Source organism: Dendrobates tinctorius, unplaced genomic scaffold (genome assembly GCF_039654945.1).
Source record: "Dendrobates tinctorius isolate UK_male_01 unplaced genomic scaffold, ASM3965494v1 ptg000230l, whole genome shotgun sequence".
Lineage (NCBI taxonomy): Eukaryota > Metazoa > Chordata > Amphibia > Anura > Dendrobatidae > Dendrobates > Dendrobates tinctorius.
Genome location: NW_027361897.1, coordinates 3,032,334 through 3,045,561, shown reverse-complemented (window position 1 = coordinate 3,045,561; position 13,228 = coordinate 3,032,334). Strand labels below are relative to the sequence as shown.

At 44.4% G+C, this 13,228-nt stretch overlaps 1 protein-coding gene across 2 annotated transcripts in view; it reads right to left on the bottom strand.

Moving 5' to 3' along the window:
* Positions 1–13,228, bottom strand: part of SEMA4G (semaphorin 4G) — a 234,376-nt gene that overhangs the window by 30,994 nt on the left and 190,154 nt on the right. For both annotated transcript variants that reach the window (XM_073555779.1, XM_073555780.1), the window contains exon 9: positions 6,720–6,883. In XM_073555779.1, the coding sequence (XP_073411880.1) occupies positions 6,720–6,883 (164 nt within the window). The remainder of the gene's footprint in view (positions 1–6,719; positions 6,884–13,228) is intronic.

Genomic DNA, 13,228 nt, shown 5'->3' with positions numbered 1-13,228 from the left:
TTCCTACAATAAAAATTGATTGGATAAAAAAAAAAAAAGAGGAGTCTCTGACCTGGGTTACTTCACAAGGACCTATGGACAATGTTGGCTAGACAGTTCTTTACAGGTTATCGCAAACTTACAATTCAACTTTGCAACACAACTTTCGGCATACAAACATGGTCACTCCTACCATGCTACTGTTCATTTCACTATACCATAGGATTGATTCAACCAGGTCACTTTTTTTTTAATTTACACATTTTATAAAACATTAACAATAGGGTTAATCAGTACTAGTCACAAAAGTGTCACAAATGTATACAAAGTGATATACAATAAAAAATGGGGACCATCCATGAGGACATTTTGCTGAAAAAGAGAAGAAAAACCACAAAAAAACAAAAACACACTTCAAACTGGGTGAGATGTTTGTGCCGGTAGGATTAGGGATGGATATACCCTCCAACTACTTCACTCTTGCCACGGATATGGATACAAAAGTACCAATCAGCGCTGGGTCACCAAGATGGATTAATAGTCAATCAATTCCTGCTATTTCTTGTAACTTAATCCAGCAGAACCATGTGAGAAGGTGTCAAAACTATTGTAAAGCTATTGTAAGAGGTGTCTGAGAATTTTGGGATACATTTCAAGGCAATTTCGCTATGGTGAAAGAAAAGAATGCCAAGGTTAAAGGGAGAGTGTAATCTGAAAAGGCTGATCTAATCTTCCAGATATCTCTGCAGAAGGAATAATGTACAGGACAATCACAAAAAGTATGTAATACAGTTCCTTTGGTATTTTGACAGCCCAGCACTTCGATGGGAGGAAACGTATCAAATGCGTGTAATTTAGCGGGAACACCTAGACAGCGTTTTATAGCTCATCTCTTGAGCACGGCTAGAAATGAGGGAGCCATGGGCCAAGCAATATAATCTCAAAAGCACATTGGCTGAAGAAGATGGTCCAATAATGACATTGGCTGAAGAACACCGCTCCTAAATGGCGAAGGAGGAGAGCAACCTGATCAGGGGAAGAAACCAACATGGCACGAATTAAGATGAGATGATGTATGACTGAGTCCAATTTCGAACAGAAGAATTTAAATTGGGAGCATAAGAGGACACCAGACGTAGAGATGTGAGAATAAAATAGACTTGGGTGGTTTGCAGAAGAACAACGCACAGGATTCAACTTTAACCAGGTCACTCTACGATCCTGGTTTTAGACAACTTTTCTCCACAGTCTGCTCAGTAGACCATTAACGGTCAATGTACCACAGAGCTGCATCCAGCCCAAGCTGACAATGAGATCAGCCAAGCCGCTAATCATCGGCTCTCTGGGCCTTGCACAAAAATATCAAGATAATTTTCAACCAACAAGTCTGGTAAAGAATAACTGATGATCCTCTGTGCAGCATCACCATAGGCCCTTGCGTCATACACATTCTTCAAGACCAAAGTCTCTCCAGAAATAGGCAAGTTGGCCTAACCTCCAACCACCGCTGCTCCACAATTAACACTTCCAGTGGACTGGACTGCAACTCTCTGGCACTTCTCTACTAGACAGATAACAGTTCCAACTCTCAAAATGAGCCCAACAGAGGTTCCTTTGACACCCCATCCTTCTGCAAACTGCCTCCCTGATGCCAAACTGGTTCTTTCTATTAGCTGTTCTCTTGCTATCAGCACTTCAGTGAAAACATTCACAACCCATGGTCTCCATGGCTTCAAACTCTTCCTAGTCCCACGCTGACGATAGTACCTTCCCATTATGGACAGCCACAAAATAAAACATTTTTGGCTATGACCTATTGTGACTGGCATGGTAAAGCTCTACTGAGTACTACGGCCCACCGGTTTAGAAACCAGTCCTAAACAGTGGTCAATCATCGCATAGTACACAATCATATATAATGGCACAACATACACAGCATATTTGTACAGCACAAGTATGCATACCCATTTACACAGAGCTGAACATTAATCGCTGCTGTGAAGCTCCTCTCTGCCAAACACCACTAAAAGTCACAAAAAATGACCATAGACAAATGTAGTAATCGCACATTAAAGAAGTCACACGATGGGGGAAATTTAAAAAAAATCTGCACACTTTATCATTTGGGAAGCGAAAATATACTGTTTCCCAAAAAGAAATACATTTTTCTAGCTTTCTGAACAATCTGATTTCAGAACTGTGGCAGATGGATGATGCCAATCAAGCTGTTTGTGAATGGTAAGAAATCTATTCCTCCTCAATATTTACTTGATAACTCACTAGATATTAGCAAACAAACCCCGTATGGTCGGGCGTCATTCTCGAGAATCTTGGCTATATTTCACATCGTTTTCTTTTGGCGTGATTTTTGGCCATCTGTTAGCAGAAATTGCTTCTACTCAATCAAAAGGCCCTCTCTCACTCCTCATTGTCACCACATGAAAGGTTGTCTTGTATGAAGTCAGTGCCAGGCGGCTCGTGAGTCACAATTCTAAAGATACCAGGTCCTACACTGGCATAAATCCAGGTGATGGGACCATTAGGATAAAAATACCACTTGTCATTTACTAATGATGTCTAATTATTCCTCCTGTGTCATCACTAATGAGAACTGGTGTGCTTTCAATCGCCTGAAAAACACTTCACTTTTTCCAGACAATGAGATATCAGAAGGCTATTAAATGGCTCGTATCATTCTTCATTGTTCAGCAGCGCACCGCTCCCCTGCCTCTAGTATACCTGCTTACCAGGGGCGGAGCGTTCGTGATTGACAGTTTGGACCAGAAGCATGGCTGCACCACTGACCTGGATTGTGAGTTCCCTGCCGAAGCTGCGATATTTTGCAGCTTTGCCTTTGCAGGATCGGAGCACCTCTGTGGCACCAAAGCTGGTGGGATCCAGAGATCCGTACAGCTTCAGACCAGCGCTTACAAGATCTATTGTAAAGAGATTGTAATTACTACGCTCCTTGTCAAAGAGTAACCAACTCTTGATAGACTACAGAGGTGGCTGGTAACCTAGGCAATGAGCAGAAATTAAAAATGCCTTATGTTATTAAGCAAGGAGAGGATTTTTAATAAGTAGATTGCAACATTTCTTCTTTTTACAAGCACTTTACTAATCGTAACCAAATTATTTATTGATGATAAGAAGAACCCTTTAAGGTTAAAGGAAAATTACCACTTTATAAAGTAATGGCAAATGGTTAGGTCATCTCATAACATGATTGGCGATAGCTGAAACTCTGGAACACAATGGATTCTTAGAATAAACATCTTATTATATACTTGCCTTGTAATGTCTTCACATCCTGTTCCATCCAGATTATCACCGGATCCCAGAATTTTAAGCGGTGGAAGTTCACCGACCGCCATATTGGGACACCCAAGTGATGGCTGTCTCAATATGGAAACTACTGGTGGTACCAGCGGAACACCGTCGCACCACACACACTGTATGCGCCATACGCACCACACACACACACACTGTATATGCCGAAAGTACCACACGCACATTGTATACGCCGTACGCAACACACACACACACACACACACTGTATACGCCGTACGCAGCCTCTTGCGCGGTACCACCAGCGGAACACCATCGCGAACACGCCGCCGGGATCAGCCGAATGATTCACTGACCACCGACATCTTTGTACAGGAGGAGCGCATGCGCAGTTTTATTGTGACCACCGATATCTGTCTGCACAAAGATAGCTGTGGTCTGATTTACTGCGACTGCGTGAATTCCACACAGGCGCAGTGAATCATTCGGCTGATCCCGGCGGCAGATGCCCAACGTGTCTACAAGCAGAGGAAGCAGGTTCATTTTAAAAATTGTCTGTATCTGACCGTGTACGGAGCATGCCATGTCTCCTGGGCAGGGGAGGAAGCAAAAGACAATACTGACATTACAGCAGGGGATCACAGAGGATTCATTTTGTGAGGTAAAATATTTCACTGACTGTTTTTAAACAATATTTTACCTCACAAAATGTATCCTCTGCGATCTCCTGCTGTAATGTATGTCAGTATTGTCTTTTGCTTCCTCCCCTGCCCAGGAACTGTGGTATGTTCTGTACACGTCAGACACAGACAATTTTTAGGGGAGAGCACATGGGTACACAGGTCAAAGAAGAGATGACATGAGAGGAGAAGACAGCTGATGGTGGAGAGAGAAAGCGCACAGGGGTGAGAAAGACAGAACACAGGGGGGAGACAGCTAAAATGGGACAGCACATGAGGGGAGAACACAGCACAGGAAGGAGAGAGACAGCAGACAAGGGGGATAGCACATGGGCTAGACAGGTCAAAGAAGAGAGCACAGACGGGAGAAGTCAGCACATGGGGAAAGAGAGAGTGGATAGGTGAGTGAGCACATGGGGGGAGAGATTCTCAACGCTGCAAAGCCTGCCCCCATCATAACATTACCGCCCTCCCAATGCCTCCATCTAGTAATAAAAATATAAGAATAAATCAGAGTTTGATTAGAGTGTCAGCATAATTTGATCTCATTCTCTCAGATGAGGGAATCAGAGTACACCAAGGAAAAGATGGAGAGAAAAATGTCTCTATCTTCTCCATTGTGTCAGTGTGTGGAAATCAGGCTGGGCTCAGATGTCATCCGAGTGAAGTCTGATGATATCTACACACACTGATGTGCATGGCCAAGTGCAATCAAAGATCAAACTCTGACATGCAGCAAAAAAAAAAAAAAAAATTGGACACATTCACGGCTCCATAGACTAACTTTGGTCCTGGTGCGCTGTGATGTTTTGTTGGATCACACTCTAACCAATAATATAGCCATCTGCACCTGCCCTCAGAGTGTGCAGATACAAAAACCCCCAATTTGGTAACACCCAGTTGTCAATTTGTTGGTAAATTTTGAGGAGGTGGACAATATAGAACTATAACAAAAGATAATCTAGAATTGCTATTCCATGGGAAATACAATTACTAGGATTGCTGACCAGTCTTAAAATTGGCTTTAAAGGCATATTTCAGGTTATGAAAATGATCAACCTACAGGCTGGATACTGAACAGTCGACATATGTTCCTTATTTTCACCAGACCACGGCTGAATGGAGTGGGAGGTCACACATAGCCAAATGTGACATAGAACAGGTGACATTCTGACGATCAGTAAGTTCCTAGTATTGGGACCCAAACCAGTCACCAGAACGTCCTATTCCCCGGAGGGATAATACCGGCTGATAGTAATAACCCTTTAAATAACTAGAGAGCAAAGTCCTAGGAGCAAAATAATTTGAAAACTTGTTCCCCGCTGGGCAAGAAAACAATCCTGTATGTCTCCGGAGAGTTTGCTCAGTGTAGTACACAGACGAGTAATTCTCTCTTCTATCCAAGAAAGTATTTCTCTGTATGACAGGTCGCACATCTGGATTATATAAACCTGGAAGCTGAGCACGGAGATTCACACTGAGAAGAAGACAGCATGCCGAAAACAATCTTCATAGTCAGGGATCAGTCATGTTCCACTGATTAGAAGAAAACTTAGGACTGCAGGCATTTTAGCATTTCAGCACATTTTTTCACTAAATGCTTTAACATGTCAATTCAGTAATAGGCGATTACATAAATCCCTCCATTAGTATGAAGCGCATTAAAGTGCACCTTATGATCAGTAACAATGTGCAGCGTCCTATGATCCGCTGTTTATCGTTCCTGCCTTTGGTTTTTGTTTCAGCAAAAAGTTCTAGTGGAAGTGTAGAGTCCAGACCACTGGACCTTCAAATTCCTATTAGAAAGGAACTTGTCTGCCAATAAAACCACATCCATAGTGCTAATCTGCAAGTAAATACCCCAACTCCTTGAGTGACATCTTGCTCCGCACACATATGCTACAAAGAAGGCCGTCATTCAGGGTGTGATTACAATGTACTCACTGTGTAGTGACTGCTGACAGATCACAGTCACAGCGCCACCCAGATGACTGGAAAGAAGCAGCTGCAGGGAGAACGTAACTTCATGTTCTCCCTGCACCAGAACTTCCAATCATAACGCCACAAATATTTAAAATGCTGATTAGCACTACAGCTGCAGGTAAAAAAACATTCTTTTTTGCTAACAAGTTCCCTTCAATTTTTTTTGTCATAAGGAATAGAATCATTTTAAAGTCTGATAGAACCCACAGATGGGAAGGCATATATCATTCGATTATAAGCATTGAGAAAAAACATGTGTTGGCAGGTGTCATTCGGTTCCAGAGATGTGGCCCTTTTTATTTAGGGCTAGTTGTTATGGTCTATAATAAGGGGACATGGTTAATATATTATCTGGGGGTGTTTATCTAGGCTGCTCTACATAATTATCACGAAAGCAATGCCCTCTTACTAAAAACTAGAAAACTGGGGATACTAGATTAAAAAGCCAATATCTGTGGAACCATATGGTGGACTTTCAAAAAGAAAAAAGCGGATTACTCAGGGGGGCAGCGGAAATAAAAGGAGAGCAAAAGTTGGCAACTTTTGACTTGGTGACAGGTCCCCTTAAGACGCCAAAGCATGTCAGCTATCTAAGAATTCCGTAAATAAAGTGGTGGTCATATATGTAAACCATGACTCCGTTCACATGGGGGACACAGGTCTTGTTATCAGTGGTGGTCCAATTGGTCAGAGCCCCACCGATCATAAATTTATCACCAATCTTCTTTTGGAGAGATTGCTTATGGACCATTTTATGGATCTAGCGCAGATATAAAATAGAAAACCTACCATTGAAAAATAAAGGCTGCATAGAAGATGGTTTCATCCCAGTTTCCCACATCCAACGTGTAGGCACTTTTTAAAGTTTCATAGTATGGACTAGAGCAGAACAGTCTCGCCTTCAGGAATGACGTCCATTTCTTCTGTAGAATCTTCCTTCCGCCTATATCACTCTGAAATTGTAAGAAAACTGCATTAATGTTTTCTAAAATATAGAATTCAAGCGGGAGGCAAAATAAATCTTAACCAAGGTCAGTCACTTGCCATAATTTTTTTTTTTTTTTTTTAACATGGTGTAAAATCCAATGTTCTCCTGAATCTGATTTTTTGCTTCTGTTCCTGAGATATGGCTTTTGTGCCACGTTCATACGTTCAGTATTTGGTCAGTATTTTCCATCAGTATTGGTAAGCCAAGACCAGGAAAGGGTGAAAAATACAGAAATGGTGACGTGTTTCTATTACACTTTTCCTCTAACTCCTCACTCCTGATTTTGGCTTACAAATACTGATGGAAAATACTGACCAAATATTAAACATGTGGACATAGTCTTTCCAAATGGGCTTGGTCCCAACTCTTCGCTGTTTGGTTTTCAAGGGGACCACACTCAGATTGGATTTATAGTCAAGGAAGATTGTGTCATGTCTCAGAAAAGGAGAGGCGCAGCAACAAAAAAAATAAAGTCAGATTCAGGAGAATTTTTTCATATTTTTGCGCTGTTTTATGAGTACCTGCATAAGTACTGTATGTGACATGTTATGAGGTAGTGCCCATCCTTTGCTGCTAATTGAAGGAGGACAGTACACAACAGCATGGAGTATACTATATAGCAGTACTAAGCAGTGTAGCTCTGAATCCAGCACTGATGTGATACAACTCACTAGAAGCTGCAGAAAAATGTGCCCAACTCTCTGCCTCTGCCTGTTGGGCTCCTCACTCCTACTCTTCTTCCCTCTACATAGACTTTAATAGGAGCTGTAATCTGATACCTCAGTGAGCTACCTTGTTTTGACCAAGATTACTTTTTACTTGTTTTTCCAGACATGTTGGAGTTTCCAGAGAACAGGGAGGATGGAGACGGATAGATTCATAAGTGGAGGGGAAAAAACCACATTTGGACAATAAGATATATTATAAAGTTTCTTATATTCACTTGCATTATCAATTTCAATCAATTAAATTTCCATAAAGAAAATAGGGACATAAAATACCAATGTTCAATGAGGTTGACAACTGACTAGGTCAAGTATTCTAATATTTTAGATGCATCAAACTGACGAAATGGAGCCCAAGTGGTGGATAGGAATTCAGCAATTAATTTGATAACCAAGATGTCTTGATCGACCACAGGTCTCTTTAGCTGAACCATTCAGCTTCATATGCCTATGAGGCTTTGGAGATTGGGTAAGGGACCTGCAATCAGGCAAGAAGTTACGCTCCATATGCGAGAAGTGATTCACAGACGTATGAATTCGGACTTATAATGGGATAACCACAAAAAAAAAAAATAGAGCCAAGAGCTGTGCTCAACATGTTTGATCTCTAGCCAACTCGCGAGGCTCCAACTGAGGGATCGAGTTAGCTCCGTATGCCCTCCAAGTAGATCTTCTAAACAAAAATAATTTTAATTTATATAGCGCCAACATATTCCACAGCAGTTTACAATTAAGCGGGAACATGAACAGACAGTAAAAAGAAAAGAAATGAGTTTGTAAAACATGGGGGGCTAGGTATTAGTCAAACTGTTCAGGGTAGTGCATTCCAGAAAAATGCCGCAGCACGAGAGAAGTCTCGGAGACGGAGGTGCAAAGTTTGGATTACGGAGGAAGCTAGTCTATATCAGTTGCAGAACGGAGAGCACAGGTAGGATGGTAGACTGAGGTGATGGAGGAGATGTAGGGTGATGCAGAACTGTGGAGAGCTTTGTGGGTGAGAGGAGTTTGTATTGTATTGTGTAGTGAATGGGCAACCAGTGCAATGACTGGCACAGGATGGAAGCAGACACAAATACAACCGTGGCTTTCCTCTAGCAGGATCTAGAAGAAATTATCTAAACAGACATGACCGTTTAAAGTTTAACTCCACTTTAAAATGTTTTAATCTTAAAATGGATTGCAATTTCTCAAGACACCAAGTGGTGAAGAGAAGTGACCTGATCATCCTCCTGGCATTTTCCGCTGAGAAGATGCGTTATACTTTTCAATACAAGTCAATGAGAAAGCTCACAAATGCCTAGAAGATACCTGGATATGTTTTGTAGCCCTTATCCTTTTTGATTGAAAAATGCTAATGGTTTCTTCATTATTTAATAAAGTGTAAAAAAAAATCTGGAAAACCACAACAGAGGGACATCATAAAATCCTTGGGAAAATACTCCAAAAGAAATGCTAGTTGGAAAACAATAGGAAAAAATGACACAAAAAATGCTTCAAGAAAAAAACACCACCGTTTCATGAAGAGTATTCTGCTTAAAAATGTAGTGGGTTCAACGGAGTTTAAAAGACTGCGTGTGCATATACTCTAAAGGAATTATGAAGAACTTCTTGATACGTCAGGATTGTGTTCAAACATGCAACATGCTTATCTGGAAAAGGTCCGGCGCCCTTCTCCATAACTCCAGCCAGATATGGGAGCAATGGAGGCCATTCCTGTGACTCACCGGCTACAGCACCTACATTCATTCCGGAGGTGGTAAACAAGGCGTTATCTGGAAACAGGATCACAAACTAGAAATGGAGTTGTGAAATGTCCAAGTCAGCTATTTGCAGAAGTAGAAATATCCAAATCCTTTTTTCTTTCTCTGCATTATTTGTTTGCATGATCTAATCCCAGCCGTATCCTCATTGAAATATTGGAGTAAGGTAATTTTCGGCATTATTACTACTTTATTAGTACTTAGTCAGGCGGTGATGTATTTTTTAAGTATATAATCGAGACCTGCTATGCATTAGCTCACAATAACGTCAACATGGTGATTTATTAATTATTGTTTATTAATATCTGTTCTTACTCAATGAAGGAAGGCGACAGCGAAAATGGCTTCCATTGACTTTGGGGCTCAACCGCTATTCTAATTCATCAGGGGACTCTGCTGCCCCCCGTTCTTGTGATAGGTGGGAGTACCTGTGATCATCAACTTACCGTACTTTCCCTGAGAACTGGTGAAAGTTTTGATTGTAGCTTTGAATTGAAGATTTCCCATCATCTTGTTTCTACAGCTCCTACACATACCTATTTGTCTCCACAGTACCACAGACCAAGTGCTAGACTGACCCTGCAGCCATAATACGTGTTATCTTCCCCCTATGACCCTGTAGCCATACTACGTGTTATCTGCCCCCTATGACACTGGAGCCATACTACGCGTTATCTGCCCCCTATGGCCCTGCCGCTATACTATGCGCTATATGCCCCTATGATCCTGCGGCCATACTATGCATTATCTGCCACTATGACCCTGCCACCATACTACGCGTTATCTGCCCCCTATGACCCTGCTGCCATACAACACATTATCTGCCCCCTATGACCCTGTTGCCATACTACGCGTTATCTGCCCCCTATGAGCCTGTCGCCATACTACGCATTATCTGCCCCCTATGACCCTGTCGCCATACTACGCATTATCTGCCCCTATGATCCTGCGGCCATACTATGCATTATCTGCCACTATGACCCTGTCACCATACTACGCATTATCTGCCCCCTATGACCCTGCCGCTATACTACGTGTTATCTGCCCCCTATGACCCTGCTGCGATACTACGTGTTATCTGCCCCCTATGACCCTGTCGCCATACTACGCATTATCTGCCCCCTATGACCCTGTCGCCATACTACGCATTATCTGCCCCCTATGGCCCTGCCGCTATACTACGTGTTATCTGCCCCCTATGACCCTGAAGCCATACTACGTGTTATCTGCCCCCTATGACCCTGCTGCCACACTACGTATTATCTGCCCCCTATGACCCTGCTGCCATACTACGCGTTATCTGCCCCCTATAGCCCTGCCGCTATACTATGCGCTATATGTCCCTATGATCCTGCGGCCATACTATGCATTATCTGCCACTATGACCCTGCCACCATACTACGCGTTACCTGCCCCCTATGACCCTGCTGCCATACAACACATTATCTGCCCCCTATGACCCTGCTGCCATACTACGCATTATCTGCCCCCTATGACCCTGCAGGCACACTACGTGTTATCTGCCCCCTATGACCCTGCTGCGATACTACGCGTTATCTGCCCCCTATGACCCTGCTGCGATACTACGCGTTATCTGCCCCTTATTTCCCTGTCGCCATACTACGCGTTATCTGCCCCCTAATGACCCTGTCGCCATACTACGCATTATCTGCCCCCTATGACCCTGTCGCCATACTACGCATTATCTGCCCCCTATGGCCCTGCCGCTATACTATGCGCTATATGCCCATATGATCCTGCGGCCATACTATGCATTATCTGCCACTATGACCCTGCCACCATACTACGCATTATCTGCCCCTATGACCCTGCCGCTATACTACGCATTATCTACCCCCTATGACCCTGCAGGCACACTACGTGTTATCTGCCCCCTATGACCCTGCTGCGATACTACGCGTTATCTGCCCCTTATGTCCCTGTCGCTATACTACGCGTTATCTGCCCCCTATGACCCTGTTGCCATACTACACGTTATCTGCCCCCTATGACCCTGTCGCCATACTACGCATTATCTGCCCCCTATGACCCTGTCGCCATACTACGCATTATCTGCCCCCTATGGCCCTGCCTCTATACTATGCGCTATGTGCCCATAAGATCCTGCGGCCATACTATGCACTATCTGCCACTATGACCCTGCCGCCATACTACGCATTATCTGCCCCTATGACCCTGCCGCCATACTACGTGTTATCTGCCCCTATGACCCTGCCGCCATACTACGTGTTATCTGCCCCCTATGACCCTGCAGGCACACTACGTGTTAACTGCCCCCTATGACCCTGCTGCGATACTACGCGTTATCTGCCCCTTATGTCCCTGTCGCCATACTACGCGTTATCTGCCCCTATGACCCTGTTGCCATACTACGCGTTATCTGCCCCCTATGACCCTGTTGCCATACTACGCGTTATCTGCCCCCTATGACCCTGTCGCCATACTACGCATTATCTGCCACTATGACCCTGCCACCATACTACGCGTTATCTGCCCCTATGACCCTGCCGCCATACTACGCGTTATCTGCCCCTATGACCCTGCCGCCATACTACGCATTATCTGCCCCCTATGACCCTGCCGCCATACTACGTGTTATCTGCCCCCTATGACCCTGCAGGCACACTACGTGTTATCTGCCCCCTATGACCCTGCTGCGATACTACGCGTTATCAGCCCCCTATGACCCTGTCGCCATACTACGCATTATCTGCCCCCTATGACCATGTCGCCATACTACGCATTATCTGCCCCCTATGGTCCTGCCGCTATACTATGCGCTATATGCCCCTATGATCCTGCGGCCATACTATGCATTATCTGCCACTATGACCCTGCCACCATACTACGCATTATCTGCCCCCTATGACCCTGCCACCATACTAAGCGTTCTGTCCCCTATGACCCTGCTGCCATACTACGCGTTATCTGCCCCCTATGATCCTGTCGCCATACTACGCATTATCTGCCCCCTATGACCCTACAGCCATACTACAAGTTATCTGCCCCCTATGACCCTGCCGCCATACTACGCATTATCTGCCCCCTATGACCCTGTCGCCATACTACGCATTATCTGCCCCCTATGATCCTGTCGCCATACTACGCATTATCTGCCCCCTATGACCCTACAGCCATACTACAAGTTATCTGCCTCCTATGACCCTGCCGCCATACTACGCATTATCTGCCCCCTATGACCCTGTCGCCATACTACGCGTTATCTGCCCCTATGACCCTGGCTCCATACTACGCATTATCTGCCCCCTATGACCCTGTCGCCATACTACGCATTATCTGCCCCCTATGACCCTGCCGCCATACAACGTGTTATCTGCCCCCTATGACCCTGTCGCCATACTACGCATTATCTGCCCCCTATGACCCTGTCACCATACTACGCGTTATCTGCCCCTTATGTCCCTGTCGCCATACTACGGCATTATCTGCCCCCTATGGCCCTGCCACCATACTACACGTTATCTGCCCCTATGACCCTGCCGCCATACTACGCATAATCTGCCCCTATGATCCTGCGGCCATACTACGCGTTATCTGCCCCTATGACCCTGCCGCCATACTACGCATAATCTGCCCCCTATGACCCTGTCGCCATACTACGCATTATCTGCCCCCTATGGCCCTGCCGCTATACTATGCGCTATATGCCCCTATGATCCTGCGGCCATACTATGCATTATCTGCCACTATGACCCTGCCACCATACTACGCATTATCTGCCCCCTATGACCCTGCCACCATACTACGCGTTCTGTCCCCTATGACCCTGCCGCCATACTACGC